The following is a 15977-nucleotide window of genomic DNA, read 5'->3' as shown; positions in this document are numbered from 1 at the left end:
GCATCTTGACCTGGCCTGAGAGAAGGAGGGGAAAGAGCAGAAGGGGTGGGAGCCTGTGTGTAGTCACGGAAGAAAAAGTCAGGGATGTCTGTGTGGCTGGATCCGTGCATTATCTGGGAGGAGAGTGGGCAGGGGGAGGAAAGGTGGGTCTGTGGTTCATCTGTCCTTCACCCGTGGGCTGAGTACATCCATCCAGCTGGAGACACAAAGAGCTGCGAGGCCACATACTGATTGCCTCCACCCGTCCTCCTACGGCGTGTAGTGCATCTCCTCCACCCTCCCTTTTTGCCCCCGTGGTGCCACATGCCCTTTGAGGCTGGATGAGCCCTGCGGAGCAGCGATCGCTGACTGTGTGGGCAGCCCCGGCCCCTGCCAGCCGTGGAGGAGAATTGCCAGGACTGATGCCTGGAAATAGTGCACGGGATATTTGGTGGATCCCAGTGGAGCGGGCAGCGCTTGCGTGCGAATCTGGGGGGCTGTGGGGGCATGGGGTTGGGGAGGATCTGGCTGCGATGTCTCTGCATGGTGGCGCCGGTGGGAGTGTGGAGGGTGCTGAGGAGACATCCATGCTTGTCGTTAAGTGTTCTGGCACACGGAAGAAATCGAAATCACCGGCTAATGAGACCCATTAGCTCCGTGCAGAGAGCCAGCAATTGATCTGGGGTCTCGTGTTCGTTTCTCCCCTTGCAGAGGTTGGGCACACACAAGGGCCCCTGGATGGGAGCCTCTACGCTAAAGTGAAGAAGAAAGACTCCCTCCACGGCAGCACCGGTGCCGTCAACGCTGCCCGACTCCCGCTTTCGGCAGCACCCAACCACGTCGAGCACACACTCTCAGTGAGCAGCGACTCGGGCAACTCCACCGCCTCCACCAAGACCGACCGGACCGATGAGCCGGGGGTGACCGGGGCACCCAGTGGCCAGGCGGTGCTGAGTCCTGAGGAGAAGCAGGAGCTGGATCGTCTCCTTGTTGGATTTGGCTTGGAGAGCGCGCCGCCCATGCACAACCACGTGCCCGGCCCCGTGCCGGCACGCTTGCCCACCATGCCGGGCCGCCACGTGGTGCCGGCTCAGGTGCACGTCAATGGGAACGCCGCGGCACTGGTGGCTGAGCGGGAGACGGATATCTTGGATGACGAGCTGCCCAACCAAGATGGGCACAGTGTGGGCAGCCTGGGCACGCTCTCCTCCTTGGATGGCACCACCACTGCCAGTGAGACCGGCTACCAGGAGGCACCTCAGGTGGGCAGCTTGTCCTCCCTGCCCAATGGCCCCTCGAGCTGCAATGGGGCTGAGAAGCTGCTGAAGGAGGGGCTGTACGATGGCGAGCCGCTCTCCAACGGTGGCTACCCCTACAACAACCAGAACACCCTGATGGGCCACCACCTCCGTGACACGCTGCCTTCCTTGCGGCCCTCGGCATCCACTCAGGAGCACCTGGCTGGCTACCCACAGCACCTACCAGGCTCCCACGCCCCAGGGTGGCTCCAGCCTCAGCCACTGCCCAGCTCCCAGCCCTACCTGTACGCCTACGACCACCCCGGAACCTACCGCTCCCGGTCCTTCCCGGCAGTGGACACTGCCAAGTACGACGCGAACCCGGCGCTGCCCCAGGCCCCGGCTCGCAGTACCAGCAGCCGGGAGGCTGTGCAGAGGGGCCTGAATTCCTGGCAACAGCAAGGAGGAAGCCGGCCACCTTCCCGGCTGCAAGAAGGTGGCATGGAGAGCCACAGCCCCAGCATCTCTAGCTGCAGCCCTCAGCCCAGCCCGCTGCAGACGGTGCCCCCACACAGCCACAGCATGCCTGAATTCCCCCGGGCGCCCTCTCGCCGGGAGATTGAGCAGTCCATTGAAGCACTGGATGTCCTCATGCTGGACCTCGCACCTGCCGTCCACAAGTCGCAGAGTGTGCCTGCCACCTCCCGTCAGGACAAGCCAGCCGGACCCCTGCCCTCCTCCCTCTCGACCCAGCCCATTGCTGGTCTCTATGCCCGGCCAACTCCACAGGTGGCCCAGCCGAGGTCCATCGGCACGTCCTTGAGCCCCGTGGTCTCTGAGCCCGGGGGCAAAGCCTATTCTCCTGGAGAGCTGGACTACGGGATGCATGATTATCGGGAAACCTATTCACCCTACAGCTACCAGCTGGCACCGCTGCCAGAGCCCAGGAGCTACAGCCATGCCCCGGCCGGAGCACAGATGGGCACTGCCCCACTCACCACCTCATGCTACAGCCCCGTGGGGTCTCAGCAGCAACTCACCTCCTCCCCACCTTCCCCCACCGTCCCAGCACAAAACCAGATGCCCCTGAAGGGACCGGAGAGCTATGAAGACCTGTCGAGGTCGGCAGAAGAGCCCTTGAATCTGGAGGGCCTGGTGGCCCACAGGGTGGCAGGTAGGATCCTTTGGTTCCTTGGGGGGATGGGGAGGATCGCATGTCCCGAAGTGCTGGAGCACGCGGGGGTGGCATGCATGGTAGAGCCGGGGATAAGTGATGCGGAGACTCCTTGTCCGTGCTGGATCTGGGCTTGGGACTGAGCCACCTGCCATGGAGACAGGCAGGGCAGGGGAGCAGCCTGTGCTGCTCTTCTTTACTGAGATCCTTGTTTGCAGCTTGCTGTCTGCAGCAGCATTGCTCACAGGTGGGAAGGGGGGTGGCTAAGGGTGTCAGATCCACCCTATCCTGTAAGGGTAACAGGGCTGGTCTGACCCTGGTAGCTAGGCCAGTCACTGCATCTCATGGGAATATCTTTCTTTTGGGGAGATTATGGCGAGTTTGGGAAAATGTTTTCATCTCTGGCTGAGGTTGTCCTGTCTGGACTCCACTTGGACATGATGTTCTCCCTGCCTGGAGCGTGATCTGGTATAGGGTCCCAGCAGAGAACTTCACTTGCCTTGTGTTTGATGTCTCTGTGCTCATCCCTGATTTCAGTCTCTTCTTTCCCCCCTGGATTTCTGGGTTTGGTGCTCAGACCTCCTCCTTGGGCAGCTGGGGTGCTGCTGGAGTGGGGACTAGGCTTTTGCCAGTCAGCTATAATTCTGCCTAGCTTGGCCCAGGGTGGTTTGAATCTGGACCTAGCTGTGGGGCAGTGGTCAGGGGCTGGAAAGACATTTCCCAGCCCTACCAGAAAGGTTTGGTGCTTGGCTGGATGCGCTGCTGAGTGTCAGTGCTGTGGCTGGATGGAGGCACTAGCTCTGTGCTGTGGAGGGCAAGCTGCATCCACTAATCCCCTGCCCTCCTGCAGCTCTAGCTTAGGGGTTTTGGGGACACAAGAGTGTCCCAGCTGCCCAGAAAGAAGGTGCCATGGCGCTGTGGCAGCTTGGTGCCCTTCCTTCCCACTGCTTCAGCTGCAGTTGTTCAATTGTGGAGTGACATTTGGGAAGGGTTTGGGGCTGTGGGCCAGCTCGTGATGCTGGGGCTTGGCAGCTCCGTCCCTTCCAACTCTGTGCTCAGTCCAGAAACTCGCCCGGCATTAGAGGGAGGGGGAAAAGGCTTGGCTGGAAAAATCCAACAGCATCAACTGCCCAGGAGTAGGGACTGAGTCACAGGGTGGGGGACAGAAGGGGTATAAGTGGTAGGAATGAGATTGAGGAGGGTCATAGAGTTTTTGGAGGAAGTTTGCATCCGTCTGGACCTGACCTCTGTGATCCAGATTAGATTCACAAAAGGTCGTGGGGCTTTTGCAAAGAATTTTAACAAACCTAAGGACACATGGATGCCCAAATCCGCGCTGTATGTCTGGATTTAATATTATAAACAGCACATGCCTGGCCTCCCCTGCCGCCCCATATGAAGAATTAAAATGGACTGGAAAAGTAGACAGTTCTAAGGAGAGGAGGAAGAGTATTTGCAGTGTGTAGGAAATGGATTTTTGATGGTGTCTCCCAGAAACATCCATCCCCTGAACCTTGAGTCAGGTCCTCAGGGCTGGGCTGGGGTCACTGTCATCCCTTTGTAGCCACTGGGTTTCCCAGGGAGGAGAGAGGCATGTGGGGGGTGGTCCCCAGCCTGGGGCCACCTGTCTCTGCTGGAGCTGGGCCTTCTGTGCTGAGGTGGGGACAGCGCAGGCGGGTGGCCTGACCTCTGGCGGGAACGAGGTGTCCTGAAGCCAGCACTGGGAGGGGACGGCCAGCGGGGACCGTGGGGCATGGACATGTTTGTTTACATTCCCTGCTGCTATAAATTGCCTGTGTGTCCTGGCGCAGAGATGAGGAGCATCTCACACCTCCTCCGTTCTTGGTGGGGGAATGCTCCCATTCCTTTTTCCCACTGATGATGGAGGGGAAGAGATGACACAGGGCAGCGCTGGCACGCCCAGCATCTCCCCGCAGAGGGGAGGTGGTCCTGTCATCCTTTAAGACCCTCTCATCTCCTAGCAAGGCATCTGGGGTCACCCCATCTTGACCCAGAGCATTCTGTGATGAAGGGGACCTATATGGTGCCATCCCTGACAGGATGGTGATGGGGCAATTGTGGTGTTACACAAGTCTAAATCAGGAGCCACCACTGATTTCCCATATGGGTTTATGTGGTGCCTGGAGCCAGGCAGGTTGGCTGATGGAACAGCAGCTCCAAGCAGAGACCGAGCTCCTTCAGACCCCAAATGACCCCACACTCATCTGTTGGACCCCAGCTAATATTTTCTCTTCTTTCTCTCTCTCTCCCCCCATGTTGTATCTTGTGACATTTGTCCTGTCTGCCCCTTCCTCTCTCTGTGGGGGACTGTGTCTGTCCTCTGTGACCTCCCACCCTCCTTGCACTCCCTGTCCTGGTATGCTGGCAGAGTACAACGCCAAGCTCAGGGAACTGAACAAGAGCACCAAAGTCCCCCGTCCTCCTCTGAGCCAGCAGCGATCCTTCTCCGGTTCGTTCATTCCACCTCCTTCCTTTTCCCTCCTTCCTTGTTCTCCAACCTTCCCCATGCATCCTTCTCCTTCCCTCTCTTGCATTCTTTCCCCCCTCTCATCCTTCCTTCCTTTTCCCACCTTTTCTCTCTCCTTCCCTTTCATTCTTCCTTCCTCCTCTATGCATGCTGAGTGATCTGTGTGTGGCATGGATGTGGGGTGGAGGGAGGCTCAGGAGACCATTTCCATGGAGGACTGATCTCTTTTCTCAGCAGAGTGATGGTCAGGGCTCCCACTGAGCTCCTCCAATGATGGGGAACCCCTGGCCCTCGGTACAGACTCCCCTGCCCACGCTTGGTTTTGCATCTCATCCAAGCCTGGCACTGCTTGCTGGTGGGGTTTTCATTGCTGGGCCAGTTCTGGACCCTTGCTGCATCCCCTCCAAGCTTTGCCCTGACCATAGCTGACCCCCTTGGGAAGCAAGGGCTGGTATGCAGCTCCACAGAACCTAGATATAGCCAGTTGTCAGCCCAGGAGGGTCTCTCCTATGTCAGTTTAGGGATCCCCATGTCTTGGTGTGCAGCTGGAGGGTGTGGGCGGCTGGGGCTGGATTTTATGCAGTGTGACTTTTGCTCCTTGAAGGTGAGTTTGCCCTGGGTGATGTGTGCTGGTGACCTGCTTGGTGCTTGTGCACCCACTTGTTGCAGGGCAAGGAGAAGGTGGGAGATGGAGTGGGGAGTCACCATCTTTCTGTGTGACCTTTCTCTCCCCACTGGCACCTTGGGTTTCTCCCCAGGAGGACCAAAGAAGTTTGAACCCTCCCAGTCCTCAGCACAGAGTAAGGTATTTTATCATACCCATTTGGGGTAATCAGGCAGGATGTGGGGAGCAATCTGTGCCAGGATGGGGTGAGCTGGGCTCTGGGGAGGAGCAGCACAGGACAGCATCTGTTCCTCATGCAGGCTGGGAGTGAGTTTGCATCTCTCTTCCCTGGGTGTTGTGTGTCCCCATCCACATCCGAAGGGCCTTGGGATGCTTCTTTGTTCTCTCCTGTCCACTGTGGGGATATGACCTGGCTCTTGCCAGGCAGTAGTTCTAGAATCTCATGGCCTAGAAGCAGCTGCCTCCTGATTTGGTCTAAAACCTGGCTCCCCAGCCGCAAAATTACCTGGGTTTGCCATTGCTCCTGTTTCCTCCTTCCCCAGCTGTTGTGCTCCCTGCCCTTCCCCAGCCCTAGAGCTGTGCTGAATCTGAGGGCAGTGGGTTGGTACTAGGTTAGGCACTTAAATTAGCAGCAGGAGGAGTGACAGTGCCGCAGGTGTTGGGTGAGAGGGTGAGGAGTCGGGTGCAGGCTCCTGCTCCCCCTTTGTGAACAGGGATCTGCCATCCTGCAGCCAGCCATGGCGTCCTTGGGAGTCCAGTGGCAGTACTGTGGCTAAGGAGGCTGTGTGTCTGCTGAGGGGGCAAAGCAAGCTGGGGAAAGGAGAGTTTGTTTTTCAAGCATAGTTTCCATCCCATAAATCACCCAGGGGGTCGGGGGAGCCATGCTCAGAGCCTGGGTTTCCTCCAGGCTTTGCTCTGGGCGGCCTGTGAAGTTTCCCACTCTCCGCTCCTGAACAATGAGTCCCTTTTTTCCCTTCTCCTCCCTCCCCTCCCTGTGGCCCCGGCCGCTTTCCATGTCTGGGGAGTGGAGCAGCCAGGGCTTGCTGAGCTCCTGGGTGTCCCAATGGGCCAGATCCAGCACCCTGTGGTTAGGTGACGTGAAGCCCCAGGGATGGAGCAGGGGAGGGAGTCCCGCGCTGCAGATGTGTGATGTGCACTGATAGCCAGGCTCCATCCATCTGCCGTGTTTAGTGCTTCCCAAATTAAAACTGCAAAGCAAGGCAGGCATGCACAGCTCGAGGAGCCAGTCCCTGCCTCTCCGAAGTGCTCGGGCCCTGAAGCTCACTTTGGAATGGGCCAAGGGATCCTCCTGGTGATGCTCCTGCAGTGTTCAGGAGAACCCATAGTGCACAAAGTGGAAGGAAAAAAAAGAAAATCTCCCCTCCCCCCCCCCCGCCCAGTATCTTGTTTTTCCCTGTGCTCACAACTGTGAGCTTCAGTTTCTTCTTTTTTTTCTTCCATTTAAGTGAAGAGCAGGACAAAAGATATGGGGTGGCCCTATGCAATGGTGCCCATACCTGCAAGACAGCTTCCCAGGGACCCTCCCTGTCCCCCTGTCCTCTCCACGGCTCTTTTTAATGGCCATCTCCCGTGCCGGTGAGCACCTGCAGAAAGGATCGGGAGTTGTGTTTCAAAGCTGCTCTTAGTGGAATTTTCCAGGCCGCCTCTGCGGCTGGAGCCAGCCCCGTTGGCTCGAGTTCCCCGCCTCGCAGCCTGGCCGCCTCTCCCCCCGAGCCGCGATTTTATTGTTGTTGCCATTCACTGGGCTGATTATTTAGAAATGCGCCCAGGCCACCTCCTTCCCCGCTGCCCTCCCAGCCCTTGCCCCGGGCCGGGAAAGCTCTGGTGTGTGTGCCGAGCAGCGAAGAGGGGAGGTCAGCGGGTGCGAGGGTGGGTCCCATGCAGAGCCCCCGGGAGTGAGGGAAGCAGCTGATGGCTGGTTTTCCTCCGCCAGCCCGTGGGAAAGGAGTTGGTGTTTGAAAAGTGCATTTCCTGGAGCCTGATGCTGGCCTTTCTCCTTTTTCTTTTTTTTTTTTTCTTTCCCTTTTTCTCCTTTTTCTCGTTTTTTGTTCCCTAATGTGCTGACCAAGGGGAGCATGAGTGCTAAACGATTGTGGGAATAGTAGAGGGGACAGTGTTGTCACCTCTGCTAGTGGGCAGGAGTGTGAGTCTCATGGGGCTCTGAGCCATGGCTGTGCTACTCGGTGAGGTTGCTGTGCACTGAACTCAGCAACATCACCCATGAGCCCAGATTAACCTCTTAACCAGGCAAGGTGGGATAGAAAGTGTGTTTGGGCACTGTCAGGTGCTGGGAGAGCTGCCCTGTCCTGTGCCAAGTTTGTGTTCCTGGGCTTTATCCCAGCCTAGGGGATCTCCACAGCCAAAGAAACCCAATCTTCTGTGGTGACTTGGTCGCTCTGTTCTTTCCCCCAGCCTGTGAACATTGGTGGCTCATACTGCTGGGATCTGGGAAGGATGTTTGGGGGGAGATGCTGATCTCTCCTTTTAGAGAGGCTTTGCACTGGGGGCAGAGCAGCAGTGTTTTTTTAGGGTTCCCTGCACCATTCCTCTGATGAGATCTTTCTTCTTTATCCAGTGCTCCCTCTGCCTTGGGGATTCACAAAACCAGGCTTTTTCCACTGCTGTGATTGAAGCCACATCTGGCTGTGGGTGCAGGGATGCTGGCTGAATACAGCTGTCCTTGTGCTGGCTGATTTGGTCATTTCCCACTATGATGCTGTCGGGAGGCCCTGTTGCTTCCCTGCTCTGCAGGGATGGGCTGTCTGGACTAATCTCAGGATGCTCTTTCCCCTTGTACCCACTGCTGGAGGTTGTTGTCCCCAAAAATCTAATGGTGCTTGGGAGGGCTAGTGCAGCATTTCAGCCACTAGCCACAACCCTGCCTTGCTCTATCACCTGGTCTGGGGTCACTGTTGTAGGGTATATCTCCCCCAGCTACCCATGCTGGTCTGGGGGTTTGATGCAGGTGAGTGAGGAAGCTGAGACCTCTCAGGTCAGGCCTAAAGCATCTCCAGCTGGTCCCCATCTCAGCTGGCAGCTCCTCACCCCTCTGCCACCCTGTGCTTGCCCTGCAGGGGTGCAGTCCCGGGAGAAGCCTCTGGAGGAGAGCGCTGTTCCCGCCCGCAAGCGGACTCCCAGCGACAGCCACTATGAGAAGAGCTCGCCAGAGCCCAGCTCGCCCCGCAGCCCCACCGTGCTCTCACCTGAGGTGGTCAGCACCATCGCAGCCAACCCTGGAGGGAGGCCCAAAGAGGTGGGCCGGAGTAGAGGACTGCTGGGCTTGGGGGGTGGCTGCCTGGGGAGATGTGTCTCCAGGGAGGGGGATGGCTTGGTCAGCATTCACAGCATCCACAGAGCTGGGGATCAGTGATGCTTTTTGTGGTGGTGGTGGTGGTGGTGGTAGTTAGCAGGGAGAAGGTGAAACCTTTCCCTTTGCCCCCTCTGCCCTCTCCTTGGGGTGTCCTAGAGGTTTGTGCTCATCATAAGGATGGGACTGACTCTTTCTCCTCCTCTCCCCAGCCTCACCTCCACAGCTACAAGGAAGCCTTCGAGGAGATGGAGGGTGCCTCGCCCACCAGCCCACCCTCCAGCGGCGGTGAGATTTCTCCCCCCACCCCAGCCTTCCCTGTGTCACCACAAACCCCTTACTCCAACACCTGTAAGTGCCACGGCTCCGGGAGGCAGAGGGGCTCGGTGGGTGGCTCTGGGCAAGCCAGAAATTTGCCAAGGGTCAGACAGCTCCAGGTTCCAGACACCCACCTCCATGTTAACCACTCCTCCTCTCCATCCTCCTTGCTCCTCCACATCCTGCCACTCCATGCTGCTGTCAGCATTCCACTTACTTCAGCATCACATGCTTGGCACCCTCTTCTTGGCTTTTTCCCACCCTCCACTCACTGGGGTGTTATTTTGGTGGGATCCTGAGGGGGAATGAGGAGAGAAGCATGCTGTGACCCCATCCCATTCTGCATCTCCCCGTTTTTCCTACTGGCATGGCATGAAGGGAAGCAAAACTGCAGTGGCAGGCGAGTGGGAGGAAGGCAGGAGGAACTGAACATCAGGAGGGCAGACTCACACCACATCACTTCTTGCTCACAGTTTCAAAGGCAGGAGGGGCAGAAGGCTGGGATGCTCTTTGCATGCAGCTTGTGTCCGCTCCTCCAGCGCAGCGTCTCTGTTCTGACTTACCCTGTCTCAGTCACGGTGGGTTTGTGTGGACTGGGTTTGTGTGACCAGCTTGAGCAATGAGCCCTGAGGAGCAGCCACACGTGGGCACAGCACAACTCGGGCCAGAGCAGTGCAACGGAGCAGCCAGTCAACTGGGAAACCCATTAAAAAGATGACAGCCCCCCCATCCCCTCTAAAACACTTCTGTAGGCTAAAGGCTGAGGGATGCTCTAGGGCTGGGGATGCTTGGGCTGAGCACAGCCCCTTCTGATGCCATGTCTTGGTTGCAGTGAAGCCACCTGCCCCCCACAGCTCAGCCTATGGGGCTTGGAAAACTTAACAGTTTTCTTCTGTGCTTTTGCTCTTCCTTCCCTGCAGTCCTCTGATATTTGAGCCCTGTCTCTCGGGATGAGGAGACGAGTGTGGGAGCATTGCCGGGGTGCTTGGCAGCTCGGAAATGGCTCTGTTGTTCCTGGGGACTGAGAGCTCGGCCCTGGGACAGCAGCAGCTCCTTTGGCAGTGGGTCAGTGGCTTTGGGAGATGAGTCACTTGCAGAGGTGACGGGAACAGCCTGGCTGGGGTCGTGGCCCTGAGACAGTGCTGCTTATCCAGCACCAGTAAGGGAAGCATGGGAAGCTTGAAGTTGCAGCTTTCAGGCTTTGCCAAAGTGGCCTTGAGGGATACAAGAGCAACTCCCCTCTGTTGGGAGATGGTGGTCCCGGGAGAATTCCTGGCCCTGTGAGGACCCTACTGCTCATCAGCCAACTGAGGTGTGAGCTGACATTGTGCATTGGGGTCAGCTGGATTTGAGGGAATCAGGCACCCACTGGGGAAGGTGCTGCTGTCTTAGTTTCCCAGGAACTTGGCTGCTCAGCTGCTCCAGCCCCAGGCTGCTGGGTGGACCTGGCCTCAGGGCAAGGGTCTGGCTTTCCTCTGGACCTCCCACCACCCACTGCCTCCCAGCCTCGCCACAGGCCCTGTGCCTGTGCCACCAGTCAGAGACATTCAGATACTGCTGGAGCCCTGCCCTGTGAAACCCCACTGCCATCCATACCATAGCCATACACACATACACAGCTCCTCCTGGTGTGTATGTCTGGGCACAGAGGTACAGAACTCACATGTGCATTGCCTCCCTTCTGTGTGAACATCCTCATGCACCCACTGAGCTGGTCTGGAGAGCAGGGGTTTTTTGGCAGTTCTTCTGTCCCTTTTGTGGGGTGATGAGATGCTCTGGACAGCTGGGTTCCAGCTCGGCCAGATGTGGGGATTGGCAGAAAGGAGTTCTGTTGTGGGAGAGCTGGGTTGGGATGGCTGCTCACGTAGGGGAAATGAAAAGGGCTTCATGTCTTTATGGTGGGATGGTGCTGGGAGGTGGGGTCTGGGCCTGTCCTGATGGGAATTGCCCCCTTTCTCCATCCTGCCAGCTTTGCAGTGGGACAGGGTGGTTGTTCCCAGTCACCTCCTGCCCTGTGTCCTCTCCCAAATGAAGAGGGGGATCAGCCTCCTTCTGCAGGGTGTTGCTTCATACGAGGGCATCTCATGTTCTCAGCAGCCCTTCCTTGCAGCCAGTGGATGGGATGGGCTACGGGGTTCTGAACCCATGGGCAGCTCCAGCCTTTCTGAGGCATCACCTCCCACCCCTCCTCTAACCTTCTTGTGTCCCCTGTGCCAACAGTGCGTTCTCCCCCTGGCCTGGCCAAGACCCCGCTCTCAGCACTGGGGCTGAAACCCCACAACCCGGCTGAGATCCTGCTGCATCCAGTGGGAGGTGAGTGCGGACATGAGAGGGGACTGCAGGCAGATCTTTTTGTGGGGGCATCTGTGGGGATACCCTGGGGATCTCCCTGGTTTGGAGAGGGCACTGCCACCTCCTTTTTGGGTCCAGGTGGCTGTGGGGGTCCTTGTCGCCTTTTGTGGGGCCTCTGGGACTGTGTAAGTGTGGGGGATGTTGTTGCTGCTCTGGGGGGGCTCCACACAGTAGGGTCTTCAGCAGTGAAGGCTGGTAGATAACCCTGTGACCCTGTTTCCTACCCAGCCCCATATTCTTCCCTCTCCCACCCCCTACATTCCTTCTCCTCGCTAGGACAGCTGGAGACAGTTTGCTCTCTGGGAGTTGAGCCTGTCAGCCAGAACAATATCCAGAGCTCTTTCCATCCTGGACAGCAGTCTTTTAAGTGCAAAGGCCCTGCTGTCCTGGGGATGTGTCCTGGAGTAGCCTGCCAAGCCAGACCTTACTGCTCCCCAGCACCAAGGGCCCCTTCCTGAGCCAGCTCAGGGCTGAGTGTGACCTCCTCAAACCCATGTGAGCCTGGGGGCCACAGGCTGATTGAGCTCACACTGCAAGACCCTTATCCCTCTGCCCTCAAGGGTGAGCTGATGCTTTTTTGGTGCATGCTGGGCTTTTTGGAGCAACCCTTTGGTTTCTCTCTTCTGCACTGTTCCCTCTTTCCCATCTGAAGTCAGCCTCCTGGGTTCTGGACATCATTTCTGGGATGTTGATGTTATGTGGGGGTGTCTGAGTCCGGGTTTCAGTTTGGAGCACTTCCAGTGTTGGGAGGTTTGGGGCTCTCCTTTGTGCTCTGTGTGCCTCTGCCTGAGCAAGGCAGAACTGCTTAACTCTGATTTCTCTTTCCATCTTACACCTCCCTTCCTCCTCTTCCCACTCCCATCACTCCCCTGCCCCTCCATCTCTCAGAGCTAGAAGGGGAAGCGGGCGGTGACTCTGAAGAAGGTAAGGAAGGCTTTTCTTTCTCTGTACCTCTCTTCCTCATGCAGCCTCACTGTTAGGACTGTCCCTCAGAGCAGGCCCAGGTGTCTGTTCCAGCAGCCTTCCCTTGCGCTGTCCCTCAGGGATGTAGGAGCCTGAGTCTTGCCTGTGCTGCTCCCTTCAGAGGAGGGGCACAGCATTCCTTGTGTCGTGGTAGGATTTCTCAGTGTCCAAGTTGGACCTGAAGGTCTGTCACACTGTGTGGCAGTCATCCCGGGGGACTGAGAGCTCTTTGTCAGTGAGTCGCATCCTTACTGGTGGCACGCTGGGGATGCTGGCACGCTACAGCCAGCTTTGGATGAGCCTGGCGGGGATCTGGGAGCAGCAGCCCCAGTTTTAGTCTCCTTCCCTCCCCTTTTGGCTTTGCTGTTGCCATTCAGAGTGAAAATAAACCAAAGTGCAGCACAAAAGGTCAGCAGGCGCAGAGGCCACCAGTGTGTTGCCAGCACAGCCAGCTGGGCAGTGGTGCAGCGCCAGCAGCTGGTGCACATCTTCCGCCCATCAGGCAGCTGCCCAAATTTCCCCCACCTCTCCTGTCTCTGGGTTGTGCCACTTTGGGGATGCCAAGGATGGGGCTGAGCTGGGACATCAGTTCAAGTGTGGCTGTGCTGATGGCGCAGGCACTGTGGGTTCTGGGATGGCAGATCTCGTGTGGGGACAGAGGCTTTGGGAGTGGCTGTGATTCCTTGGAGTGCTGCCTGCTAGGTAACGGTTGTTGGGTGGTTTTGCTTCCTCCTTTATTGCATTTTTGCGCCCTCTGAGCTGGGATGAGGAACTGTATGTTCAGGATGGGTTTTGGGGAATGAGTGTCTCTTCTTGGTGGGTGTGGTGCTTCCTCTAGCCCTAGCAGCCATCAGCATTTCTCCTTGGAAGTTTCTCAAAATGCACACAACCAAAACCTGAACACTGTGTGATAGTGCAGAAAGTGTTTACTTGAAAAAAATGTTCTACTTTCAGAACTGATTTTTCAATTATGGCTTTTTGGATACATTAAAGGAAGCAAAGCTGGGATAAAACCAGGCTTTTATCCCATAAGTTTCCCCAAGCTTTACTATTTCTGTGCAGCTCGAACATTGCCTCTCCTCTCCTTCCCACTAAACCCTCAGGAACTCAAGCTGTCCTACATCTCTGTCCCCTTGCATGATGGTTGACCCCCAGGCAAGGATGTCCAGTGACCCTGCACTGCTCAGGCTGAGTGGCCACCATAGGCCTCTTGCCCTGCTTCATCCTCTGTAAAATTATATTTTTGGGCATTGAATTTACAGTTCTGAGAAGGGTCTGGTGTTTTGGCTTACTGCTGGCTTAGGGCCCTCTGCTCTTAGCCACACATTCCAGGAGCCACATTCCAGGAGGGGCAGTCCCTGCCCCTCTGTGCTCTGCCTAGCAGATCCCAGCTGGAATGGCTGCCCTGTGTATGGGGTTGGAAGATGCTTTGGCCGTGTTGGAGCTCAGAATGTGGCTGTCAGCTCTGAGGAGGCTTTAAAACAGCCTGACACAGATGCAGCATTGGGGATTTCTGGCCAGTGTGCAGCCCTGCTTGGATTTGGGATTCCCAAACAAATGCCCATCTCCTTGGTGACTCAGAGTTTCTCTGTTTTCCCACCCATTTTCCCATCTCCAGAGTCCCTTCCAAGAAAACACAAGGAGGCACGATCAGATTTTTCAGCCTAAAAAATTCCTATCTGAAACTTCGTAACTTTTCTTTTCTCCTGTCCTGTATGAGTACTGGAACCTGTGGCAATGGCCACACACTTCACTGTGGCACAGCCCCCAAGCCCCCTGCTCCTGCCTTTTTAGGAGGGGCTGGCATTTTCACAGCCCTATGGTCTTAACCTCTTGCAGGCTGACTCATATGTACTGTCTGGCTAATTTTAGTCTGGGCTGGGGAGTTGGGAAGGGGAAAAGTGAGTAGCTGTGAAATTAATTTAATTACCTAAGCTGCAATGGATTTCTTGCAGCTGCCCTGGGTAGGGCCTCATCCCTGTCACTCAGGATGTCCTGCCTTAGATGCTGGTACCCAGCCTGTGTAGAGGTCCATGGTCTGGTTTTGGCTCACATCTTTCCTAGGGTTGTTGGCCAGGGACATTAGCCCAAGGGAGGGACTCCTCCTCCCCTTTCCACGGACAGATGGGGCACAGAGATGCTGTGGGGGAAGAAGTGGGACCTATGACAGTCTTTTTCCTTGCATGTCTGTGCTCCAGCTCGGAACGTGGAGCTGTGCATTGGCGTTACTGACTGTGAGCAGGCCAGCTTGCCAGCAGGCTGAGCCAGAGCCCAGCTGTCATGACTAATAATAACAATAATAATGTTTGTAATGCTAATTACTACTGCAGAGCTGCTTTGGGCATGGCCAGCCTGGAGCCAGGGACCAGCAAGGCTGCCTGGCCCATAGGATTTGATGCCAGTGGATCTTGTGTAGGGCAAGCTGAGGTATGACATGGCTGCAGGGCTTGGGGGAATGGGACTGAAGCTGCAGCCCCTTCCTCTGGTGCAGCTTTTGGCGGGGCCTGTGGGGGCTGTCATAGGGATGGGGTCCAGCCTGGGTGGAACAGGAGATAGGGGGCAGAGAGAGGACTGGGTCTGGTGTCTGCCATGGCTGGTAATGGCCAGCCCAGCCCGCTGCTCCTGGCACGGGACAGCTTGGCGGCTCTAAAGGAAAATTGCTTTTCTTGGTCGTGCTCAACGGCTCTGGTTTCAGGCTGGGCTGAGAGTGAAAGTGTTGGATGCTGCTGTGGAAATAGCTGGAGTTGCCCTCTGGTCTGCTGCTGGAGATGGCTGGCAGAGGTGGGCCACAGAGGGCAGGGACGACAGGGCATTGTCATCAGTCCTGTGTGAGTCAGCACAGGCTGGGCAGTCACTGGCTATATTTTTAGGGGCTGTGGATGAACAGGGAGCAGGACGTGTTCTCTGTGGCATCCTGGGTGGGAGGGACACTGACTCAGAGCAGGGTGAAGGGGCTGTGGCAGGCAAAGGGATCGTGGTCCCGTGTTCCAGTCCCCTCAGGGAAAGAGGTGACTCCCCTCCCTGTGTCCTGGCTGGGGTCTTCAGCATTCTTGAAGCAACTTCAAGGTCTTGAATGAGCCAGATGTGTTTTTGTACTACCCCTGGTGGAAGAGGTAGGGAGAAATGTTCAGCTGGCGGAGGTCAGCTCAAGCACCATCACTTATGTGAAATGTGGGTCCTGGGAAGGGTGTGGCCCCTTTCCCGTGCAAGTTGTAGGCTCATCTGTTTTCACTTCTCTCTTGCTGCAGAGCCCAGGAGCTATGTTGAGTCAGTGGCACGCACAGCCACGACGGGCAGAGGAGGGACACTGCCCGCTGCCCAGCCCGCTGCCCAGCCCGCTGCCCAGCCTGGAGGCCCAGAGGTGCCCACCAGGAATGGCACTTTCTCCAACTCCTTCATCGCCCCCAGCCCTGTCTCCACCAGCAGCCCTATTCACAGCATGGATGGGTAAGGCAGTGGAAGAAGGTCCCACGGACTGGTGGGGCTGGGGCTGAACCCTGCCTGGTACACAG

The 15977-nt window shown here is 57.0% G+C and overlaps 1 protein-coding gene across 13 annotated transcripts in view; it reads left to right on the top strand.

Annotated features, from left to right (window-relative positions):
* Nucleotides 1-15977, top strand: part of TNS1 (tensin 1) — a 68999-nt gene that overhangs the window by 41327 nt on the left and 11695 nt on the right. For 9 of the 13 annotated variants that reach the window (XM_050976621.1, XM_050976619.1, XM_050976622.1 and 6 more), the window contains 5 exons: nt 691-2391; nt 8600-8778; nt 9045-9183; nt 11371-11463; nt 15714-15912. In XM_050976621.1, coding sequence (XP_050832578.1) covers nt 691-2391; nt 8600-8778; nt 9045-9183; nt 11371-11463; nt 15714-15912 — 2311 coding nt within the window. The remainder of the gene's footprint in view (nt 1-690; nt 2392-8599; nt 8779-9044; nt 9184-11370; nt 11464-15713; nt 15913-15977) is intronic. The other 4 variants (XM_050976631.1, XM_050976630.1, XM_050976620.1 and 1 more) reach the window with 3 other exon arrangements.

Source organism: Serinus canaria, chromosome 7, assembly GCF_022539315.1.
Source record: "Serinus canaria isolate serCan28SL12 chromosome 7, serCan2020, whole genome shotgun sequence".
Classification (NCBI taxonomy): domain Eukaryota; kingdom Metazoa; phylum Chordata; class Aves; order Passeriformes; family Fringillidae; genus Serinus; species Serinus canaria.
Note: the sequence above shows the minus strand (reverse complement) of the source record. Positions and strands in the feature narration are given on the sequence as shown.